We start from the raw sequence: 24,439 nt of genomic DNA, 5'->3' as shown, positions 1-24,439 counted from the left end.
TCTCGGGTAGTGAGTGGCCGGCGTGGGGGCGGGGTGGAGACCGGGTGTCGGGCGGGCGGCCGGGAAAGGCGCAGAGAGCAGGGAGTGGAGGGTTAACTGCTTTGCGATCTCACCAAGCTCTTCCGAAGTGCCAATCCACTGTCGCGGCGACAATGTTTCTGGGTGTCGGGGCCTCGTCCCTCCTGGCATTTGTCTGAAATGGAGCTGTCTAACCTAGGCCTGGACGCGCCCTGCGCGAGTAAGTGGGGGAAGGTGGGGGTGGGGTGGGGTGGGGTGGGGGCGGAGGGGGACCCGGGGTGGAGTTAGTTGCCTGCCTATTTTCATATTCATTAGAACTAGGAGGTTGCCCGACGAGCCCAGCTGAGTTTCAAGATATAAAAGCAACTTCGGGTGCCCCCTTTCCAGCCGGGACGTATTAAAGGGCTCGGAGCCGGGCAGCTTCCCCTTCCCTCCTCGGCCCTCCCTTCTCCCGCCCACTTGCTCCCTCCCCCAGCGCTCTCCAGCCTCCGCTGCCCAGGAGCTCCGCGACAGCCTTCCAGGATTATGGAGTTTCTGAGCGAGAAGTTTGCCCTCAAGAGCCCGCCGAGTAAAAACAGTGACTTCTACATGGGCGCAGGAGGCGCATTGGAGCACGTTATGGAGACGCTGGACAATGAGTCCTTTTACAGCAAAGCGTCGGCCGGCAAATGCGTGCAGGCCTTCGGGCCCCTGCCCCGCGCTGAGCATCACGTGCGCCTGGAGAGAGCCTCGCCCTGTCAGGAGAGCAGCGGTGAGTCGCCTGCCCGAACCTCGGCCACCCTTCCGCAAACCCTAAGTGCGGGGACGCGTCCGGACAGGCAGGCGGGGAGGATGGAAGAAAGGAAAGGGGGAGCGAGAGAGCCCGGAGGGCGGAGGAAGGCAATGGAAGAGTGAGCGTTTTAAGGAGCGGTGTTGGCTGCAGCCGACTTTGAGGGGCAGGGGAAGGATTAGGCACCGGATTGCCTCCGCGCGGCTCTCTTTTAGCTGTCGAGTGCTGTCCCTTATGGGTCCCGGACTCCCTGTATCTAGGACCCAGGCGTAAACTGATAGGACGGTAAATAGAGTGTAATTGAGTCAAGACAGCGCGCTTCCTCTGTGAGCCCGACGCGCTGCCCCCGCAGAAGGAGCTGAAATCGATCATAGCTCGTTAGAGGACGTCACTGTCGTCACGAATAAGAAAACTTTGAGTTCTTTTAGGTGAAAAACATTTTCAAAACAAGTTTTCCAAGACGTGGCGGTATTTTTCTTTGTGAAGCTGGAAAATTGCTAGATTAGCTTGTGTGAAGTTGTGATGCGGATTCTTTGGGTTTGCAATACAGCACACATAAATTTTTCCTAACACCAAATCACTTTCAGTAACTTCGGGTAAAGAATCCCCAATATAAGCACTCACTCCCGAACTCTGTATTGTCTCTTTTTCTGACTCTACATTAAAAGTCACCTAAGAACCCTCTCTCGGAATGCTTCTGGGTTAAATCTTCAACTTTGAACGGCCAAGTATCTCAAAGTCAAAATGTTATCAAAACAAACCATCTATCTTTTCTATCTTGTAACCCAATACAAACCTATTTTTTTTAGATCGCGAAAGCTAAAGCAAGTTTACAATTGCAAGAGGACTTTTCCTTATCATTGTATATATTCCACAGTTAAGCTGTAAGGAGCGGGTTGCTTTAAAATAACAAACGAATTAAGTGTGAAATATTTACAACAAGCCTCCCGCCCCCTGTTTTAATGGAGGGTCAAAATCTGGCAAGGTATTGGCTCATAGGAGCTCATTTTCTAAATACTTTGTACACAGTAAGTTTTTTTTTTTTTTTAAACCATCTCATATATTTTACTTATTCAGCGTTGCAGATTCCTTGTGACTGCAAGATTGAACCAAAATAGTGGGGTGGGAACGACAGAGAAAATCAGTTAAATCGTTTCAGTCATTTATTTAGAAAGACACGCAATTAATTTTTATTTTTAATATGTTAAATTTTTGGCTTTCTGTTTGTATTTCAGACTGCAGTATCTTTATTTTTGGAATTCTTATATGTATACGTAAAGTTATTCGAATGGACAGGATTTAAAAAAAAAAAAAAAGATTCTCTGATGTCCTGTGTTAACTGCTGGATAGGACTACATCCTATTTTAAATAGTCGGGAATCCAAAATAAGAAGAGAAATAGGTGATTTTTGATACCTTAACAACTTTTTAATGAACATCACACTTTTAGGACGAATTTTAATAGGAAAGTATTAAGATGAATGCAGGCAGCAGTTCGCTAAATTTAGGAAAGCTCCTGTCTTTCTCCTGAGATGCCCTTACCCTCACGGCTGCTTCCCCTCCCCCATCCCTAATTACCGAAGTTCCCCATTTAACTCTGCCGAACACAAAACCTTATTGTTAATCAGTCATGGCTCTTCGTTATATCTAGTTTTACATCCCATCTTTTGCATAAAGGATATTAAACATTTAAGTTATTTTAGGTCTTAAAGTTCAAAACATTGGTATAATGATTAGAACAGTTGCTAAAATACGTTTTGAGAGAATTTTTAAAAAGATACAAACGAATAAAGTATGGCAGTTCATTGGAAATTATTGTTCTGGCTGGGTTCACTTTTTCAAAAACTCTTTCCAATTTCATTATGTGCATCCATTGCATGTGTGTGTGTGTGTGTGTGTGTGTGTGTGGCCACAGGATAGATTTTTGTTTTATATCATATTGCAAACATGCAATCAAATCTGGAGGAAATCACTGAAAGTTAAATACCCCTAAACAGAATGGAAGATGGCATCTTTTGTAATCTTTTAATAGATGTTTTAATGTCTCTGCTTTAGGGGAAAATAAAACTTTCTGTCTTAAAACATATTTCATGAGTTAAACGTAAATATGACCTATTTAGAAAGAACTGCAAGTGAGTTATTACACTAAAGAAGTCTACTTTAATCTTATTCTGTTCTATAAGAAGCACTTCCAGAAACTGATATGAAAGTCATTAATTTAGTAGGTCACTTTTTGGAAAAAAAAGTGAAAAACAGACATGAATATACAGTCAAAATATTCAAAATATAGTAGAAACAAAACCATATCTAAATCTGTAGTCCATATGTTTTGAGTGGAGCAGGAAGATTACTTTTGGGAAGAGTTTGGATTGGGGTTTACAGATATTATTTTTAAAATTGAAATTTTTCAGTTTTTAAAATTGAAATGTCTTTCTTGAGCCATGTAAGTAGCTCGATTTTGTCTGCTGTGAATAAATACATATATCACTTACATTAAATTTGGTTCACTTTTCAAACATTATGCTCAATTTTTTAAAAAATCTAGAGCATCTTTTAATTTGATCATCTTATTTGACTATAAATTATGTGCATAAGCATTACATTAGCCCTGTAAAATAGAACTGTAAAATCTGGCAAATTATATGAGTTCCATGTAACACATTTTTAAATGGCCCTAAACCTGCCCAAAGTGGATTAATAGTAGTACACAATGTGATGCTTGAATTCATACTGGCACAGTAAATCATTAACAGACTGCTTTCCTGAGGCTGTAAATTACTTCAACTTCATTTCTTCATTGAAATGTTTCACAATCCTGAGAACTGTTGTTTTCCCCTCTCTGGGTACAGTGAACTATGGGATCACTAAAGTAGAAGGACAGCCTCTTCACACAGAACTAAATAGAGCTATGGACAACTGTAATAGTCTCCGGATGTCTCCCGTGAAAGGGATGCCAGACAAGGGAGAACTGGATGAACTTGGGGATAAATGTGACAGCAACGTATCCAGCAGTAAGAAGCGGAGACACCGAACCACCTTCACCAGCCTGCAGCTGGAGGAGTTGGAGAAGGTCTTTCAGAAAACCCATTACCCGGACGTATACGTCAGAGAGCAACTTGCTCTGAGGACAGAGCTCACGGAGGCCAGGGTGCAGGTAGGAGCCAAATGAAGTCCTTGGGTGTGTGTTGGGAGGGAGAGATACTGTTAGAATAATTCAATGGTTGCATTTTGCCACAAAAGAAGAAACTGATTCTCCAGCTAAAGATATAGAACAATGTACGATATGCATGTCCGTCTACTAAAATTTATTTTTCCTTGCAAAGAATTTAATCACCCACACAAAAACATAAAAGAACACTTGACTTATTACATAGGCATACAAATTAACAAATATTTAAAACAACAGAATGTCATAAATATCTCTAATTTAAAAATTAATTTTAAAGGGCAAAAACAGAATCATAGCTATCTATTTACTAATACATTTATTTTGTTTTGTTTTGTCCTATTTTATCAGACGTTAAGGTTCTTTTTAGGTTATATACCATGTATTGGTAAGTTACATGTGTAATGGCCCGTAGATCTGTAATTTTATTGAGGTTGGGGTTATAATAAAACAAAGAAAAAATGAAACAATTTCACAAATCCGCAATTGTTATAAATACCATAACTTATTTTTACTATGCATAAAGAAAGATCATATAGCTCACCTATAATTTTCCCAGCTCTAATAGTTGCCTTGCCATTCCATTTTAACTTTTAAAAGTAGATAGCTTATATCTTTTTTGCAGAGGCAATAAAAAGAATGATCTTGAAGTAATTTTAAAATATATACTCAATTATATTTATAAGTTATATTCAAATTATCAAATTGGATGGCACAATATACTAAACTTTTAGAATCATTTGAAAAAAGTTATATTAGGTAAAATTCTATCTCTTAGGCATATTTTATTTTTACTAGAGTTGGTATTCTTAAACTACCTTTTACTAGTTCTCACATAACAACAATTTCAGGGAATAGCATGTTTCTTTGTGCATTTTTACCACGCTAAATAGGAGAATATTGAAGCTTGCAATTCCCATACAGTATAAGAATAGAGAAATAAATAAGATAGTGAAGGATTTTGTCCTGAGAGTAATAGTATTTCTTCTGAAGATTAAGCCATTGTAAGGCCGTTTCATCATTAAAGGCAACATTTGGTGGTTCGGGAATACCAAGCAGCAGGATTTTTCTTCAGCTCGTGGAGATGAATAGTTATTTATTTTAGTTCAGGAAGTAAATGTACAGAAAGTTGATGCTAATGAAGAATTTTAGAATTGTCAAGTGTTAATATCAGTCCCACGTGTATGTGCTGTTTTATTTTTTTTGCCTTGTGTTCATATATTAGAATTAATTATACTTGTCACCATTGAAAAATATATTTACATCTAGAGTGATCAGCTGTGCACAATGGATGTTCTCCCCTTCACATTTCATCAACTCCTGATTAATTTTTGTCTAAAAACATGCACAGAGAGCCAACCCAAACCTAATTTACTCACGTTTTCTCTTTCCGGCTTTTCATATCAGAGTGGTAATTCATACCTATTCTAAGGAGATTGTAAAGATCTTTTTTTCTCATGGAAAAAAAAAAAAAAACCTCATTACTAAATTTCCTTACTATGCTCCTAGCGCCTGTGAAGACAGGAAGAAAATACGTTTTGTCTTGTTGTTGATGTTATTATGGGCCCTGGGCATTGTGCGTGATACAACAGTACCAACAGTGTTCTAAGAAACCATACTGAATAGGTAGCTCTCATTGCCTTATTTTAATTGCTGGAAACTCTTTAAAGTGCCACCTTAAATTTGCAGTACATACTTGCACACTGAACTGAGGCTTAATATGTATCCATCAGTGTGATGGTAAAGATAGAGAAGATTACAGCTAATTATGAAAAAGAGTAAAAATTTCAAGTAAATTTTAACAGTTTTAACAATCTGCATTTGATATGTGATTTCCAGCTTCTGTTGTAAGCATTTTGTATTCTGAACATAGTTCTGTAAAGACTGAAGAGCTTCCTGACAGGGGCTTGTGAAATGTCTACTCAAAAATATCAAATGACACATACCGAATATAACTTTTTGTGTCTCCCTTTAACTCATTAAAATATTAAAGTGAAGATTCTGGAGAGCTCCAGGTGTGAATTAGTGATTATTTAACCCTCTGAGGAAGATGGTTGTTATGATGAATATTATTAATATAGAAATAGAGAAATTTGGAGGAGAGCTTTGTGATTCTGTAGAGGCTGTAGTAACTCATAGGCTTTGGTGAACTTGGTTCTATCTTCCCATTTATCTTACTATTTATATTACCTGTAAGTCTCTTATATTGGAGAAATGATTTGGAGATTTCTGAGCATTTTCTATAAGGGAAGATAAAAATTATAAGTGGTGTAATTTATGTAATAAGCGCATTTGTATATTTTAAAACCAGAGTTCAATTTCAGTTGGTTCCATTTTACCCATAGTCTTTATCATGCTCAATATAATATGTAATCGTAACATTTTCTGTTTCTAAATAATTGTGATCTTTCTGCCAGTGCCATGAGTTTTGGATGTAATCTTTGTGTTTAAATTTTTCTAAGATTATCTAAGTATGGGTACAACCCAGCACAGTCTTCACTTTGTGACATGTTCTAAAGATAATTGTTTTGACAGACCCAGATATTAATTTGGTTATAGTTTGGCTGGGTTAATGTTATGTGCATAACCCCAAACTAAAAAGTCATGAATGTCTTCCAGATTTGCAGCATTCTCTGGGAGGAGGATTATCTATGATAATTTGGAGACAAAAGGAGTCTTCAAAATCATATAATCTAACTCCTTTTTATTTTCCAAAATGAGAAAAAAAAAGAGGCTGAGACAAATTAAATAATTTTTTAAAGTATTTCCTCCCTTTCTATTAATTTATATTCCCTTATGGACATACCACTTATCAGGGTGAAATAGAAAGTAAAATTTGTGGATACTTTTGTGACATAAATTTCTTTCTTAGTGATTTTGTTGACCTGGTTTGTTCTTTCTGATCTGTGTCTTTTAACATCACCATTGCGTTTTCAAATATTCCTCAGCTAAAATTCTACTTTTTAAAAAAATTAGGTTTGGTTTCAAAATCGAAGGGCCAAGTGGAGAAAAAGAGAACGTTATGGCCAAATACAACAAGCTAAAAGCCATTTTGCTGCCACCTATGATATATCAGTTTTGCCAAGGACTGACAGCTATCCACAGGTATGGTAAACTTCACAGAATACTGATCGAGAAAAATAGATGTGGTGTGTATATTCTTGAAAGGGATATTATTATTGGCTTTATTATAACTAATACAGAAGTCGAGAATGAAGATTTTAACCTCCAGAAGACTTTTTGCATGTTTGTTAGATGCTTATTTTACTAAAATATTTATTTTGTTATTATTTTCTTTTAGAGCTGTTTGTTCAAAAATATTTTAGGGTCTCTTCCTTGTTACACATTGCAACAACTGAAGTAGCATCATTCATAGTATAAACCTTTTAATCAGTCTACATTTTAACTATTCAGACTCATTTCCTTTGTTAACTTTTCAAAATAAATAAAGCATTGCTTGGCGTGCTGTCATTGTGGCTAATGTTTGATGAACCATCCCCTAACCTAGTGTCTGGTGTGGTCTATGAAACCTTCAGTTCCACTTAAAAATATCTCTTTTCCTATGTTGTCTTTCCAGCTTTGAAGTTGCTCATTGTTTCAAGGAAACATTTAGCCCTTGGTTACTTAAAACATACATAGGATTAGTACTGGAGATCGTTTAAAAAATTTATCACATTAAAAAACACATCCACCCCTTTATAATGGGAGCTCTCATCTCATTTTAAAGAGCATTTAGAAATTCCTTTTCTTCTCATTATTTCCTTTCAATTTAGAGGCCTTTTTTTTTCCCCACACTTTGTAATGCATGTTAATAAAATACATTTTATCTTTTTAATTGGACATTAATTTTTCCTACTACTGAGTTAGAGTATCCGGAACTATATTTGATACATGTTAAGGAACACTTGTATTATAAGGAACAAGACATTTGTTATTTCATTCCTTAGTTGTTTAAGGATATGCATTGTTACAGACCATTTTGAAAACAAATATGTAACATATATGCTGGGGGAATACCTTGATAGTCCAGTAACCAAATCTTTGCAAGCCCAAACTTAAGCGTATTCATTTTCTTCAACTCTGAGTACATACCTTGTGAGCATGAATTCAGTGCTTTAGTTTTGTGCATCCTTGCATTCTGATGCTTTTTATGATTCTTAAAAACCTATTTTGAGACCTTCACTCTTCCAGATAAATTCACCAAATTTATTAATGTAATGTCATACGTGAGTAAAAGCCTTAGAGATCACCTATTTCAGTCCTTTTAAACATTAGGAAACGAGACCCATGGGAGTTAAGGAATTGGCCCATGACCACAGGAGTGCTTCCTTATAGGACGGCCTGTGCAGGGCTGCTTGCACCAGGCCTCACCATTGCGGTCTACTACAGGACAACAGTGCCTTTTGAATAAATGTCCATACCTGCCATCAGAAGAACCTTGTTTTTCTTACTCTTCAAAATTTATCTTAAAGGAGGTATTTTTTTTCCTCCAGTTTAAAAGCATATATGTATATATGTTCTGTTATTTATCATCATAGGGCCACTGAGCTTCGACTGACTGAATAGTTTTGAGTGTCCTAGCTGAGTTCCAAACACAGTGCTGGGAGGAGGTCTCCCTGGTAGGCTCTAGGCTCCTGTCTCCACGAGATCAGATACTGCAGTGGTTTCGTGGTTTTGTGGTTGTTAGCCCAGCCGAAGCCCTTACCGTATCGGGCCTTACTATATTCTGAGCAGGTTACATGGAGTAACTCGTTTCATCCTTACCACGATCTTACGCAATAGGTGCTACTAATGAATTATCCTCATCTTCCATATGAGGAAACTGAGACACAGAGGGGAGATACTTACTCACCTTCACTCGTGGCAAAGCCGGGATCTCATCACAGGCAGTCTGGCTCCCACGTGCGAGATCTTAACCTGTCCAGTAGACTGTCTCTCCCAAGAACTGAGTGTTGAAAAGATTGAATAATTAATAAATGAATACCAAAGGAGTGTAAGGCTTAAGTTGCATCATTCAAGTCTGCAATTTAGTTCAGGGGAGCAGAAACTATACTCAGAGCCAGGGAAACAATGAAAATGACAGAGATGGTGTATATTGGCATGTACTTTATATGCTTTGAACTACTTCACTGTGATGAATTTAGAAATAGTAAAGTTACAAATTAATGAACTCTTTTCAAATGGACTTTATACAGTCTTGCTAGTCAAGTGCTCCACCACACTTGACTACAACATGCTTTTTTGGGACCTTTTTATTTCAGTCTTCGTTTCTTTCCTTGGAAACCCCATTTCTGTTTGTGTGTGTGTGTGTGTGTTTTTCCCACTTCCTTGTGCCTTGCTGATGGTTGCCTTCTCTCTAACTACCCTTTCTTCTTCAGTGCAACATAAAACATTTAGAATAGTGCCTGGCACAAACTAAGCTCTTTATAAGGGCTTAATGTAACTTAATATACTCTTAGTCATGCTTTTTTCCTAGGGTTATCTTGCCATTGTGTTATGGTGCCTCATAGCTTTAGAGATTGTCAGCACACTGAGGTAACCTACTAAGGAGCCCAGGCAGGAAGGGAGATGGTACAATCGGATTATACATTTATAGTCTTTTTCACTCAACAAAGGATTAATTTAAAAATTTCCCCTCACAAATCATGGGAATTTTGCACTAATTCTCCCTGTGGTTTCTCCATAATTTATGTACATTGGTTATTCCAATTCTTAATTTAAGTATGACAACACAAGCATCGCATGTTGAAGTTACTGTTTTTGAAGTTATTTTGACAGTATAATTCATCAACAGTAATAAAAATCAATACTATAAAATCCATTGTGATTTTTTATATGGGTAAGTCACTAGATGCTTGGTTGCCAAAAATACTGAAATCAAAATGCCTCTCACTCTCCACTGTGGGTATTGGATAAAGTCAGGAAAATTCCGTTTTAACTTAAAAATATGTGGTTGACTTTTTTTTTACTTTGGAGAAATAATTATGCCAAGATCATGTCTCTCAAGCTTCAGCCTAAAGGAAACTTTTTTTTTAAAGCATGTGTCTTGAAAATAGAAATTATAATCAGAAAATAGGAACCAAAGCAGAATCCAACAACTCAGTGCAGTCAGACACTGAGCTTGGTTACTGTTACTAATTACAGATAAAAATATTAATTACCAAAAAGTTAGAAACTAGAAAACTAGAAACAGGACAGAAATAAAGAATTAACAGTTTGGCGGGAAAGCAAAAGCATACACAGAAATACATGAAAACAGAAATGGTTGAGAAAATGATTTCCTCAGGTCTGCTCAATGTGGATAATAATCTTACCAACTATAAAAGTATCTCTATATAACCTCTATATAATAGGTTTATTTATGAATAGTAATTAATATTTTCTAAAGTGTTCTAAATACTTTGTTTCCAATGCTCTCACTACAAAATAGTAACAACAGCCCTACTGGTAAAATTAATACCTACCAGTTGAGGGCTTATTTTAAGCCAGGCTTCTTTCTTACAGCCATTGACTCATTGAATTTAAGTGCAGGTTTTCTGAGTACCGGGGTTCAAGGCTCTTTAACGCAGCATCACTGAGCAATGAAATATTTCAGTTTTGACCCTAAAACCCCAAATCACTTTGGAAAGCAAACATGCTTTCATTTTTTTAAAGGTATAAAATAATGATATAAAGCATTTACAAAATGTAGACACTTTTGAGACTGTTTTCAGGTATTCTTTTAAGCTTGGTCATATTTGATAGCAAACAAACAGTGAGAGGAGTGACGTCAGTAGTACTATAAAGTAGTATATTTGGATGTACTGAGAAATGGTATCTGTCTTTTAAAAGCCCTTGATTTTGGCTCATGATATCCGTTGTCATTTGGCAACACTATGATTTTGCTAAATGAAAATACTTGACCACCCGATGTTCTCCATGACCTGACATGTTAAACAACAGTCATGTGCTGCAGCTATTCCTTGTGCTGTGCCGAATTCTCTTGAATTCCCTCCTCTTCACCTGACCTGGGTTTCCTCCAGGAAACCTTCCCTCAATTCTCCTTCAATCAGCACATGACTTTCGCACTGACATGGTGGTGGGGTGTATACAGTATCTGCTGCCCCATTTACAATATAAAGTATTTATGTTTTAAAAAGGATGATTCAGATCTTAACTTTGTATTGTAACAGTATTAAGCAAATTATGTATACACTGAATAGATGTGAAAAAAAGTTGCTTCGCTTCAACATTCTGGAATATGTTATGAACCCCAAATTAATCAATTTTCAGTTAAAACAGATGATTCCTAGATGTCTGCTATTAACCATCTCTGGGGTCCTCAGCAATTCACTTTCCCTCTCTGAGTCTCAATTTCTTCCTCTGTTGAAAAGAGTAGTTTATGAAGATTTTGCAGAACATTTTCGACTTAATTTCTTTTTTTTCTTCCAGAGTTATTTGCATTTTAGTCAAGAAATACATGTTGGTACTGTGTGAGGCACGGGGGTTCTGTAAATGATCCAGACAAAATCTCTTGCGGGTTTGGGCAGATTACAAACTAGGTGATATTCGTACCAAATTCTGCAGACACTTCTTGATGCAACCTACACCCAGCAGACCAAAAAGACCTATGTAATTTTGTCTTTGAGTTGAAAAAGCAAGCATCTATCAAGAGTAGATTCTAATTTATTTCTAATTTGTGAACACCAAAGCATTTCTTTAAATAATTGTTCTGTTGAACAAAATATTTTTCAAGGTATAAACATTTTCTGGAGGATTATAGCCAGCCTCTGTTCTTACAAGAAACTAGTTTCACGCCTTTAGGTTTGGCTCAGATCACATGTGCATCAACTTTATCATTTACTTGCTGGGTAACTTGGGGCAAGTCTCCTGACTTCCTTGATCTTCAGATTCTTTCTTTGTAAAATGGAGGTATTATTGGTGCTAGAGTTGGTGGTGTGGCTGATGGTAATGATCATCTTCTTAATACTTTTCTGTTATTGAGAGGATTAAATTGATTTCCAGTCTGTGGAGCTAAGTCATGGGACTTGAGGAAGGCTAGGTGTTAATGTTTGACTATGGGCTTCACAGCCAGGGAGTTGTGGGTTCAGATCCTGACTCTGTTACTTAATAGATTTTAGACGTTTGGCAAATGAATTAACCTCTAGGCATGTTTATCCTCATTTACAAAATGGGTATAAAAATTAATATGATGTTTGTGAAGATCAGAAACAATAGTTTCTGCAAGGTGCTTAGGACATTGCCTAGTATATAACGAGTGCTCAATAAATAGTAACAACTCTATAATAGCCATTAGTCATTACTGATTCTACAGTACAGACGTAGCAAAGTGGTGTGAATGTTCTGTTATTGTAGCATTTAAACTAATCCAATTTTTAAGTAAATTCACTATTTAAGAGTCTAGGGAAAGATCAAATTTAGTTAAATGTACTTTCCTCTTTAAATTAGGACAACCAAATATGGTAATTTAAGGAATGTTTGGGTATATTCTTAATCCACCAAAATTATTTTCTCATGAAGAAAGTATTTTCATCAAAAAATTTTAAAAGGTTTGAAGTTGTTTCCCACCAAAATTTTCTATGGGGTTTTACCTAGTGTATAGTGAGAATCATAACTAAATCTATGTTTACATAATATAGAAGGGGACCCATGCAGTGTTTTGCTTTCTGTTGTTTAATTGATGACTTAATAAATATATGCCACTTGGAGTTTGAACATACCAAAGGTTGGATTCAAGTTATAAATAATTTGTAGTCATTGGAGTGATTTAAAACACAGATGAAAGCTGTACAACATTTCTAGTTTAACAAATTCTGTTTCAAACATTGTAATTATACAGTTTTTTAAAGGAAATGTTAACATTTCTATAAAATAGTGATTGTGAAAATATTGTTCACTCTGCCCTCCTTAAGAGTAGCATCAGTTTCTGTATTAATCTTAAAGTTTACCTTTACTTAAGCTAAATAAAGAATATGGAGCTTGTCTCCTTCAACCACTGTGGTTTAGCAATTTAAAGCATCTGAAACAGCAAATAAATAACCAAAAATCTTTTTAAAATGTTAGTAATGTAGCTATACTTGATGCATTGTATAATAAATATTCTCATATCTATGAAACAACCAATGAAATGGTCACATAGTGATACAGTGAAACTTCTCTTAGGAGGAAGGAGGGACAAAAATATTAACATCACTGGGTCAACAAGTCATATTGATATAAAAGTGCTAATTTAATTAAATGTATAAATATATATACAAGTTGTATAACAATTTGTATGAAGACTATTTCATATATATGTATAAGTACATATTAAAAATAAGTTACATGTAACATGAGGCAGGTATCGTCAGCATCAATTAAGTGATGATGCAGCTAGACACAAAGAGGGAATAATTTTTATTTTGTTGAAAATACAAACACTTTACAGAGATAAAAAAAAATACCCTGCAAAAGAAGCAAAGTGCATTCATATCTTAGATTATGAATTTAGACATATTTTTTGAAAAATGTGATATTCAAGCTTAATGTGACTTAATGACTTTACACAGTAATAATAACTTAGCTGATTTTCCTTTTTTTTTTTTTTTTGCTTTTAATAGGTGATTGCTGTTAAAGCATTGAATTTAACTGAATTGGTCATGAGTATTTTATATTTTAAGAGGAAAGAATGAATTAATAAATTGAGTAGATTACTCAAAATAAATAATAAGAAAAATGTAAAAATAAATTATTGAAGAGTGCTATCGTTGCTTATACAAATAAAAACTATGGGGGATGGAGAAGAACCAGGGGGAAAGAAAGTCTGAGAAGTCTGTGACAACAGACCTGTGGGTTGAAACCTGCAGCACACACTGTTTTTGTTAGTGTGAACTTACGATGTATTTTAATTCAGAGTTTTCACTTGCCATATTTATTAAGCCTCGTGTAGTCTCTAAATTTAAAGATATTCTTGTAGATTAAAATACTTGCATATTGGATTTATATTTTAAGTTATTAATTCACAAGGAAAACTTAATTTATATTTTAATCTTTGTTTCTTATAATTGTGGATTTTGTTTTAATTGGGGAATTGTGTCATTAAAAATGAATCAAGCACTGTCAACAATGACTATCATTCGTGTATTAAAATACATGAAAAATAATGTGACAATTGGAAAATACCCCATGTTGATCAATGTTGCTGAATAATAAGTAAAATAGCAAATCCTAAGTGCTATTATTTTATTCTGTCCTTAAGTGAGTTGATTTGAAAAGTGTCATTTTAAGGCATATAGAGTGAGATTTCCTGTAAGTCTCCATAATGATCATAATTACCATACAGTTTAAGAACACATCCAACACTAAAAGAAGAGAAAAAAAATGTCCTTAATGTTTCTTATACTTTTGACTTGGAGCACATATTTCAAATAGTACTTAAATAATGCAAAATTTAAACACATTTATGTGATGTCATTCTGAAAATTTCCAGACATTAACATTTCTTAGGAGGGTTAATGCTTTTTAATTTTTGCACTAAAGAGATACATACACTTATTTTTCTGTAAAGCAGTTTTCTTCTCAAATTTTTAGTCCCATATGATTGTTCTATCTTACAGTGATTTTTTAATGGAAAATTCACTCTTCCTTGTTCCAAATCTCTGTATACATTTCTAAGATGGAATTTTATTTAAAAAAAATCAAAGTAGCAACCAATATTTCATATGTGACCTTTTCCTGATAATTTCTAATCACTTCAGGTTAATGATACTATATGTTGAAAAGGTATACTTTTGAAATTTTTGAAATGTAAATTGATTCCAAAAAATCTTAATGTTATCTGATTTTTTTATGTGAAAATTACAGCTAATAATTAGGCACTGATGAAAATGTACCCTCATTTCTCTCTTAGGTAGTACCTAAACATGCTCAGATTAATCTTTTCAGTACATAATTTAATTGGGATTTTTTTTTTTTTTTTTGCAGATGGACAAAGTATCAGTGTTTGAGACGTATTCACTTACTCTCTGGTAGCATGTGAGACTTACTCACTGGTAGCAAACTCACAATTTAGAAAAACACTTCTTGATGTAGTTACTAGAAAAGTTAATGGGACCCTAAAATTAAGTCAACAGCTAAAAATACCTGCAAGTTACTAAGTATATGATTCTTACTAACATTTTATCACCCTAAATTTTAAAGGGAGGGTTATGCTAGTAAAGAATATAATGGCCTCTTAAAAAAATTAAACTGCTTTTGCAGAAAGTCATGTTTGCATTTTTTTAAAGAGACCGTATGAAAAATCTGGTAAATTATAGACGTGATAATGTGGTAATAAATCTATAGAGTAAGCATTGAATTATATACATAGTGGTCAATAAATGTAAATATTCTCTCAAAGAGGAAAAACAAAAATCAACTTTGGGGTTTTAATGCAAAGACGCTATTGCTAAAACATTATTACAGATACCTCTTTGTGAATCCCTGATCTGTGTCTTTTTAAAGCAGCCTTTAACTCCCACAGGGACATGTGTAGGCATATGATGTGAGGGTAGCATGATGTGTATGTGGGCTGTGTGTGTGTGTGTACATATGGACGTTGGTGGCAGGTAAGAGCAATCTATATATAGAAGAGGAGTAAGGTTAAACAAACTTGTTCTAGTGGAAAAATATTTAGTTTTAGAGTTGCTTTAAAATTAAGGAATGATTGTTACTCATTGATTTCACTTTATTGTGCCTCTTAGATCCAGATTAAATTCCATAAGGTAGCGTCTTCTAAATAGCACTAACATTAAGAAATAGAATATGTAATGCTGTCATGAAACTATTTGATGTTTTTTATACATCATGGTACTTTATAGCTAATGCAAAGACTAACAAACTTGCATTTCTTTTAAAAGGTTTTTTGAAAGTACCAAAAGTTGCTTACTATAATAAAATCAGTAAATATATTAGAAATATACACTAGGTTTAGTATACTAAAAATTTCATGGTAATTTTGATTATAAAAGAATATATCAAGTTTCTAAGGTGAAGGTAAATGAGATCTATAATTTCTCATTCATTATTTACCATATTACTTCAACTCATGAATATATATCCACAGTGAAGAGCTCTTTGTGTATTTGTGTGTGGGGTGTGTGTGTGTGTGTGTTGTGTGTGTGTGTAAAATACACATATATATTGACCCTTTCTATCCTATGTATTCCTTTTAATTCCTTGGAAGAAAAATGAATGTTAAATGAATTTTATTTCTATTTGGAAAGAATCAGACCAAAAAAAAAAAAAAAACAACTTTCCTCTTAAAGTCAAAGTCATGGAATAATTAAGTGTCAACTTTTCATTTGATTAGAAAAACATTAAGGGGCAAATGTTCAAAGTAGAGTGTAGTAAGTCAGCTGAACCTCTATTCATGCTAATGGGATGCAGTTGGCTAAGTTCCCTGGACAATGCTTTGAACGTACCCCTAGAACTTTTTTAAAACGTTGCGAAGCACATTAAAATATGGAATGTTTTTAGATTTTCTACTTCTTTAAAACACAATAAAGAAGAAAAAATTGTTGGGCGCCTGGGTGGCTCAGTTGGTTAAGCAACTGCCTTCGGCTCAGGTCATGATCCTGGAGTCCCTGGATCGAGTCCCGCATCAGGCTCCCTGCTCGGCGGGGGGTCTGCTTCTCCCTCTCCCGCTCCCCCCTCCTGTGCTCTGTCTCTAAAATAAATAAATAAAATCTAAAAAAAAAAAAAGAAGAAGAAAAAATTGTAAAGGCAGCCTTTTTTTTTTTTTTTTTTGGCACACAGGAAAGGACATAGGCATTATTTAATACTGGTGTTCCTGGTTGTAAAGCTCTTTAATATTATACAGTTAGAGGCCACAAAAAAACCCTAAAATTTGTTTGGTGCTGAACTCCACCATTGTAGGTGTCTCTGAAATAGTCCAAAAAAGAAAAGTAGTGATCCTATTTAGGAAAAAGAAATATTCTTTCATTCCAAAATCTAACAGCAAATATATTTCTTCTAATGAGTCAGTGAGATTTTTGTTCGGCTTCTCTGTTAACAAATATATATACAATTTCAGACAATATGACATGTAAGTTTAAGCACATAGTTTTAAAATGACCACTTGTATAAGAATAGAATTGGTAGAGGGTTGGAGGGGCCATAGACTGAGCCCACCTTGACAGCAGTAGATTTATTCAACCACAAGCTCTAACAGCTTTGTTTGATCAAATACTGCCTTTTAGGAATGCTTAAGAAAAAGAGACTTGTGTAATAATTGCCTAAGATAATTGAAGATTTTCACATGTGAGAAGGATGCTACCTATTCTGGGTCATTTTAAAGAACAGAAAGAAGTGATAGAGGAAGATAACAGCTCACTTTTTTACAGAGTTCTCCAAAAGGGAATGAAAAATTTTTAAAGAGGTGAGCTTCTTATCACAAGAACTAAATATAATTGAAAGTGTACAGGGATTTTTGCATTTGGAAGGAAGCTAGACTTGAATAGTGTCTCCTAATCCCAGGTGATTCTCAGAATTCCTGTAATATTGTCATTGCCATTATTTTAATACAGATCCCAAAAGTTGCACCCCATGCTTAATGAGTCAGAATCTCCAAGAAGATGTATCTGTGATGAAGAATAAGTACTTGATGGAAAATAAAACTACTTAGGGAGATACAGTCAGCAGTGTCTGGGGATGAAATTTTCATGATAATTGTCAAGATTATACAGAGTAGTGATTATAGAGCTCAAATTATGAAACAGAATTTAGATATATTAGCATAAATTGTCCATAAAATTTTGGTTACACCTGCAAGATGGATCAATTCAAATTTCATATTCTTCGAGATTTTTCAATCATTTAATAAATTTATATTAAGTGCTTATCATGTATTGTGTTAGGCTGAAGGATAAAGAAAAAGTTATGAGCAAACATCAGGGATTTTGCTTTCAGAGAATAAAGCCTATGAACCCCCACAAAGTTAAGATTATGAATAAGCAAATAAACAATTTCAGCTTGTAAGACTTTTTTATATCATTGTTGCATTTCTTAAGATTTCCTGGGTTCAGATTTGATGCTACCATTGGAGTTACACATCTTGTGGAAAGTTCTTAAGCTCTCTGTTCCATAGTTTTACCTTTTACAAAATGGGGATACTAAAAACGAAGAAGCATCTTTTAGTGTATAGAAATGACTAGAAGTCTCCACAGTATATCTAATAAGATGCACATGGTAATTAATTGATAACCATTAGCTATCATGAGCATGATTTTGGTTGTTGTCATCGATGTTTAATCATCCCAAGGGAATGCTTCAGAGGAAGCAAAACCTCAATTCACCGGGGGTATTGTCTTTTTATGATTTATATCTAACTTCCGACATCAAAACCAACTAAAACCCTAAAGTCAGATGAAGACATGCCAGAAATTTTTAAATGAAAGAAAGATATGGGTTGGAGGAGATAAAGATCAGGAAATAGGACATACCAGTAAAAATGTGCAACGTTATCACTACCCATGGGACTATATGGGTATCTTCTCAAATCCAACTAAAATATTGCTGTAGTAACTTGCTTTACCAGTCTGCTCTGTTCAGAAAACATTTCTTTATATATGCTAGAAATTCTTTCACCAAAAGTAACACATTTAACTTGCTTGCTCATGTCCAGATAAGAAGTTTTGATCAAAATAAAAATATTTGTCCATGCCAGGGAAACTGGAGAATTTATTTTCAACTTATAGGTAGATTGATGTGAATTATTTTAGGGAGAAAAAAACTTTCTTAATTTACATTCATAGATTACTTTCCTTGCCTTTACCTTCCTTATTTTCCTTTTTTTTTTTAACCTCGTTATTAAATATATTTCAATGCATTTGGACTATGAGTAGATGACTTTAATAACAAATTTCAGCAATACTATATATAAATTGAGGAATCCTTTAACAAACTTAAAATGTAAATAATCTTTCTCTACCGCTATTTTGCCTTTCATTTATTCTTTCAAAAATAAGCAAGCAAGTTCACTTTCATTTCCTGAAAGCCCTTTTGTCAAACATGTGACTGTGGGTTTTGCAGTGTAGCACAAGATTTGATTGAATGTCAGAGGAAAATCACCCAGATCAAGTTAGAAGAGTGGGTTGACAGAGTAGTAATGACATTAACAGTCCCTCTTGTTGGTTTGAGATACATAACTCAGCAATCAGTGGCACCAATCATCATATTTTGGGTAAAGTGGGATACATTTAGTAGAAAGCCAAAATTAAAACAACATAGCCCAGGATGACTTAAAGATTAATAGAATGTGCAAATCATTATATATATCTATAGATACGTCTCATAGGTTTAATATATTTAAAGCAGCTTATAAATATATTTATATAAATAACTATTTCTGAAATAACACTGAAGTGAGCATCATGCCAATCTTTGAAGCCCCAAATAACAGATGAAACTAGTTGTTCAAATTTTCTCTTATGTTTGAAACTGGTTAAGCAGTCTTTTCTTGAGTGACAGAGTAACATCTAACAGTGCAATGTAGCAGATTCATTAACATTTTATGCTATTAATTGAATAAGTCATCTTAAAAAAGAGGATTTAAGCGTGGGTATTGTGAGACAACACCAGAGGTCATATGCAGTAGACTGAAATCTTTATGTAAAAATAAATATAAGCAAACATTATTTATGTGTTAAAAACAATTGATGATATGATTCTAATTATGATGATTTTTAAAAAAGAAGCCAGATGTGATAAACATTGGTATTACTGCTCTGTGGTAGTTCAGATTTTTGAAATAATATTGCAATAGTGTAATAATGTTGGAATTTTTAAATTTTGTTTTCTAAGGCTCAAACTCTCTCTCATTTTCCCCCAGCTCCTGCTGTTTGCATGATTTTTCTCTTCGCTTCTCAGTAATGCATGTGATCACTGTTTTTTTTTTTTTTTCCCCTTGTCCTTGTTTAAATAGCTGGTCTAAGATACCGCCTATTTAAAACTCATATTATACAAATTCTACCTAGTGTCTCCTTTACATGCTAGTAAATTTAGAGAAATTTGTGTTTGTTGTTTTTTAATACTAAGAAATGTGAATTTTCTGGGCACAAGTGACAATCTAGTTTTCAGTCTTATATAAGATGTTCTATAGTACTTTAATTGTACTCATATGATATATTTGCTAATACTAGCATATTTTTCTCAGTTGTGCTTTCATGATTTGGTAATGGTCATGTTTTAGAATTTTAAATTATTTTACATGTCATAATTCTGTTGCAACCTCACTATATCATATATAAGGCCTAGAAAAAATGTTTAAAACATGTATATATTGCTCATATTCACAGAGCTATGTATTTAAGACTATAGGAAAGAAAAGGCAATGAAAGGCTAAACATTTCCAATAATGAGTTTGATTAAAAATATCTACAGAGTAAATATCAGGAATGGTTTCCAACAAAAGCTGCCACACTGAGTCCAACTATAGAACTTTAAAAAATGCAATTGTGTCGTTGAGTTTAGAAAGATGGAAACTATATTTAAACTTAAAACCGTATTTTAAACTGCTTTTCTAAACACATGAATTTGTCATGAATCATGACTAAATCTAGATTTCATTTTAAAAATCACGACTATAAAAAGAATACTCAAGAGATTGACATGTCTTGAGAGTATTTTATGTGGTCAAGTATGTGGGTTTTGGTGATCTATTACAGTATAACAGATTGGAAGAATCTTTCAAATAATTATCTTCTAGTAATCACTTTATGTACTCAGAATGTCATCACAGACCACCCAATGGGAGCAAACAATGAGTAGTTGACAAAATTGAGTCAACACTGTTTAACAAATGTAAGGGAACAAAAGTGAGAATGCGTAAATGTAATATTTGTTGTTTTATATATTCCAGATTCAGAACAATTTGTGGGCAGGAAATGCGAGTGGTGGTTCTGTGGTTACTTCATGCATGTTACCACGTGACCCTTCCTCCTGCATGACACCTTATTCTCACTCGCCTCGGACAGATTCCAGTTACACAGGGTTTTCAAACCACCAGAACCAGTTCAGCCACGTGCCCCTCAACAATTTTTTCACTGACTCTCTTCTTACTGGGGCTACCAATGGACATGCATTTGAAACAAAGCCAGAATTTGAAAGGAGGTCTTCCAGTATCGCAGTTCTTCGAATGAAAGCCAAGGAGCACACTGCCAATATTTCATGGGCCATGTAACATACAGTACTCTTTTATTTTTCTTTTAATGGCAAAGTAAAACATTCTATTTCTCATATTTAAAGGATACCACAATAAGCTGCTGTGTGTGGAATTGCTAAAGGTCAAGGTATACAGTGAGACCAGCTTAAATGAATAGTTGTTATTATTTAACATTAAAATCTAAGAATGAACCTCTGAAAAGACTAAATAGATTTACCATCCATCAGTCTCCACAAACTGTTTTAGTAGTAAATTTTTTTCTATTGTACGAGTCGATGAAATACGATCATGCAACTTCTTAAAAGAATAAATGTCTTAAAAAATTCCTCTGTTATAGATTGATTTATGTCAGTTCTGTATAACAAGAAATCCCTTGTAAAATAATATCTGATAAAGGAGGAAATGCACTGGGGAAAATGTCAAGATACCAAAGCTGTCAGGTAAATGTTGAAGCAGGGTGTTTCGGGGAGTTGACTGTTATTTCTCCCTCTCTGGCTCCAAGACACAACGGGCATATCTCCTGTTGCTGAGAATTTATCTTCAGGCCTCAAAGATTTTTTTACCCCTAGCTGTTTTCATGAATTTCCACCCCATGAAATAGAACTCTTCTAAAATGGCCAGCATTTGCATGAAATATTTGGGCATAGTTTCCCAAAACCATGTGGCTAAAGGTGATAACTGAAATATTCCGGTGTGATTTAAAATATAGGCATAAGAATAGTTTCTATAAATGCTACCTTTTAAATGAAAAAGTCAGCACCAACTCAGTGAAAAAGCCAACACTGACTCACCACACCAACTTAGTATCACACACTAGAAAAAGAGTAAGTTACAAAACCTGCTGCTTTTAAGCTAAAATTGTGTCAATTCAACTGTACACACAAACATCTAATAAATACACTAAAGGAAACCTTTTTTGACATGTCACGTTATGCTTTATTATATTATGAAACATTTTCAGTTAAAAGAGCAGCAAATCTGACTTTATTTCATGGGCTTATGCAAGTGCACATGTGTGCGTGTTTGTTTTTTGATATATAAGTCGTAAGCATTTTTTTGCTACTGTGGTTTTGCATAGGGAATTAAAATGTCAGAAGGCTCTCTAAAATTTCTGGTGGAAAAGAAAAGAAAAATACATTGCATCTGGAAAATTGCTAACCCCTTTGATTTACTTCTCCTCCCTTTCCCCTGTCACATTCCAACCTTTTTCAGATGAGTGAAATGTCAACCTCCTTAAAAGACTCTTAATTCATAAAGGCAAAGTAAATTAATTGAAATGAAGATGGCTCCCATGGTTTGGATCAGAGCAAGGTCTGCTCTTTGTACTCCCTTAGAATCTTCCTTGTGGTTCCTACAGCTTTTAGGGATATGCTTAGAAGCCCTATAGGCTAAAGGATAGTAATAAATGAATTTAAAAAATTAAATTTCAGAAAAAATACTTAAATCCAGTGTCTCTTCCTAGTAGGAAAAATATTTACAGCAGTTAGACGTCTCTTGTAATAAAACCTTAAAATTAAGCAGATGATGGAGATGAGTGATGTCCAAACAAACATCCCTTGACTTCATAATAACTCTGTTCTTTATTACTTTTGAGTTCTCTCCTTTTAGTTTTCTTTCCAGGACAAACTTGTTCAACTTTGGCCCTGAGAATTATGCATACATGCAGGATCTCTTGTTAAAGGATTGTTTAGGCAGCTGTTAAATATCCTTCATGTTTTAAAAGAGAATGACTTAATATATTCCTGTGTCTGGTCCATAAGAAGTTGCAAACTAAAACTTAGAAAATGTAAGACTTTCTTTTTAAAAGTTCCCAAGTTAGCAGTGTTCGTGTTTATTTTCTTCTGCTTTCTTAATTGAAATTTTAATGTCCCTTGGCTAATACATTATGTTTTTAAAATGAGGGACAAAACTCATTTTTGAATCAAGTGTGCATTTCACATCATCCCTTAGTTTTCCTACTATAAGTTTTTTTTCTCATTATATTCTTTTTTTTCTCATTATATTCTAATAATTAGTTGGAGACTCTGTAACTCACTTTTTAAAATTTTTAACATCTTTTTAAATGTTTTTTATAAATTAATTCAATTGGCACATTTTTTTTTTCTTTTAACATCTACAATGTGTGAAGCACCTTTGGGGATAATAAAAGAAATAATAGAACCATGGTTTTGTTCTCGATGAGTTCACAGTCTTCATGGACAGATGCATCCATAAAGTTTACATCCTCAGCCATGCTTCGCATTTTATGATGGCCATAAGAATTGAATGCAGGTTTTTTTGTGTGTGAACATTCTGACCTTTCTTTTTCATTGGATGGGTGTTATTACATATTTAAATTATTAAGATATAATAAAATGAACTTTTGGTGCAATAGGAAAGATAAAGCTAATACAAAGGTACATAGAATGCACTTCCTGAATTTTCTCTTGCAATTTCTAAACTTATGTTAAACTTAGTTTCATATACCAGAATTCAGATCCCTCACAAAAATGTTGAACTTAGCTGTGTCTGGGGTGGCTCAGTTGGTTAAGCGTCCAACTTTTGATTTCAGCTCAAGTCACGATCTCAGGGTTGTGGGATGGAGCCCCGAGTTGGGCTCTGTTCTCAGCGGGGAGTCTGATTATCCTCCTCCCCCTGCTCTCTTTTTCTCTCCCAGATAAATAAATAAATAATAAATTAATTAATAAAATATTTAAAATAAAAATAAAAATGTTGAACTTGTACACTTAAGAGATGAAAAACTAAGGAGTGTTTTAATTTCTTTTCATTTGGGCTCAAGTTATTAACAGTATTGATTCCTAGGAGTTTTGGTCCCTGAAGTGGTTGAGCCACTTGGACAATTGTTTCCAGGCCATTCTCATCCCTTATTTGCCCCTTCCACACGTTTTACTTGCACAGATGGTTTAAGGGATGATTCTTGTACTCTTTTCTCCTGAGCAATTTGGTTAAAATTTGGTCCTCATGATAGGAGATAAATTTATTGGAGAATTAGGTAAGGTTTGCAGTTTCATTCATAAACATAAAATGAAATTTCAGAAAATGGCTTGTGGATTTTTGAAAAGATACAATTTCCTTGAGAATATTAAATAGTGATTATTTTCTTCTTAAATAACTTCTCATGAAATCAGAAAAAGAAAGCCGCTCTAATCTTTGCCCTCAGTCTTGACAACGTATCTCCAAAGAATAACAGAGTTACTTAACCTATATAACCTTAGGAAACTCATGAAATTGAGTATATAAATTACTGGAGTGTATTAGCTTCATTGTTTCAATAGGCTGTTGATTTTTTTTTTTTTTTTTTTACCTCC

General features: G+C 34.5%; 1 protein-coding gene across 1 annotated transcript; it reads left to right on the top strand.

Moving 5' to 3' along the window:
* Positions 1-543: 543 nt before the first annotated feature.
* Positions 544-21,433, top strand: ALX1 (ALX homeobox 1). The gene is made up of 4 exons (XM_021687507.1): positions 544-769; positions 3,636-3,940; positions 6,929-7,057; positions 20,829-21,433. Exons 1-4 carry the CDS (start codon positions 544-546, stop codon positions 21,147-21,149), a joined length of 981 nt encoding a protein of 326 aa, XP_021543182.1. The 3' UTR covers positions 21,150-21,433.
* The last annotated feature ends 3,006 nt before the right edge of the window (positions 21,434-24,439 follow it).

This window comes from Neomonachus schauinslandi, chromosome 5, assembly GCF_002201575.2.
Source record: "Neomonachus schauinslandi chromosome 5, ASM220157v2, whole genome shotgun sequence".
Lineage (NCBI taxonomy): Eukaryota > Metazoa > Chordata > Mammalia > Carnivora > Phocidae > Neomonachus > Neomonachus schauinslandi.
This window is presented reverse-complemented; position numbering and strand designations above follow the sequence as displayed.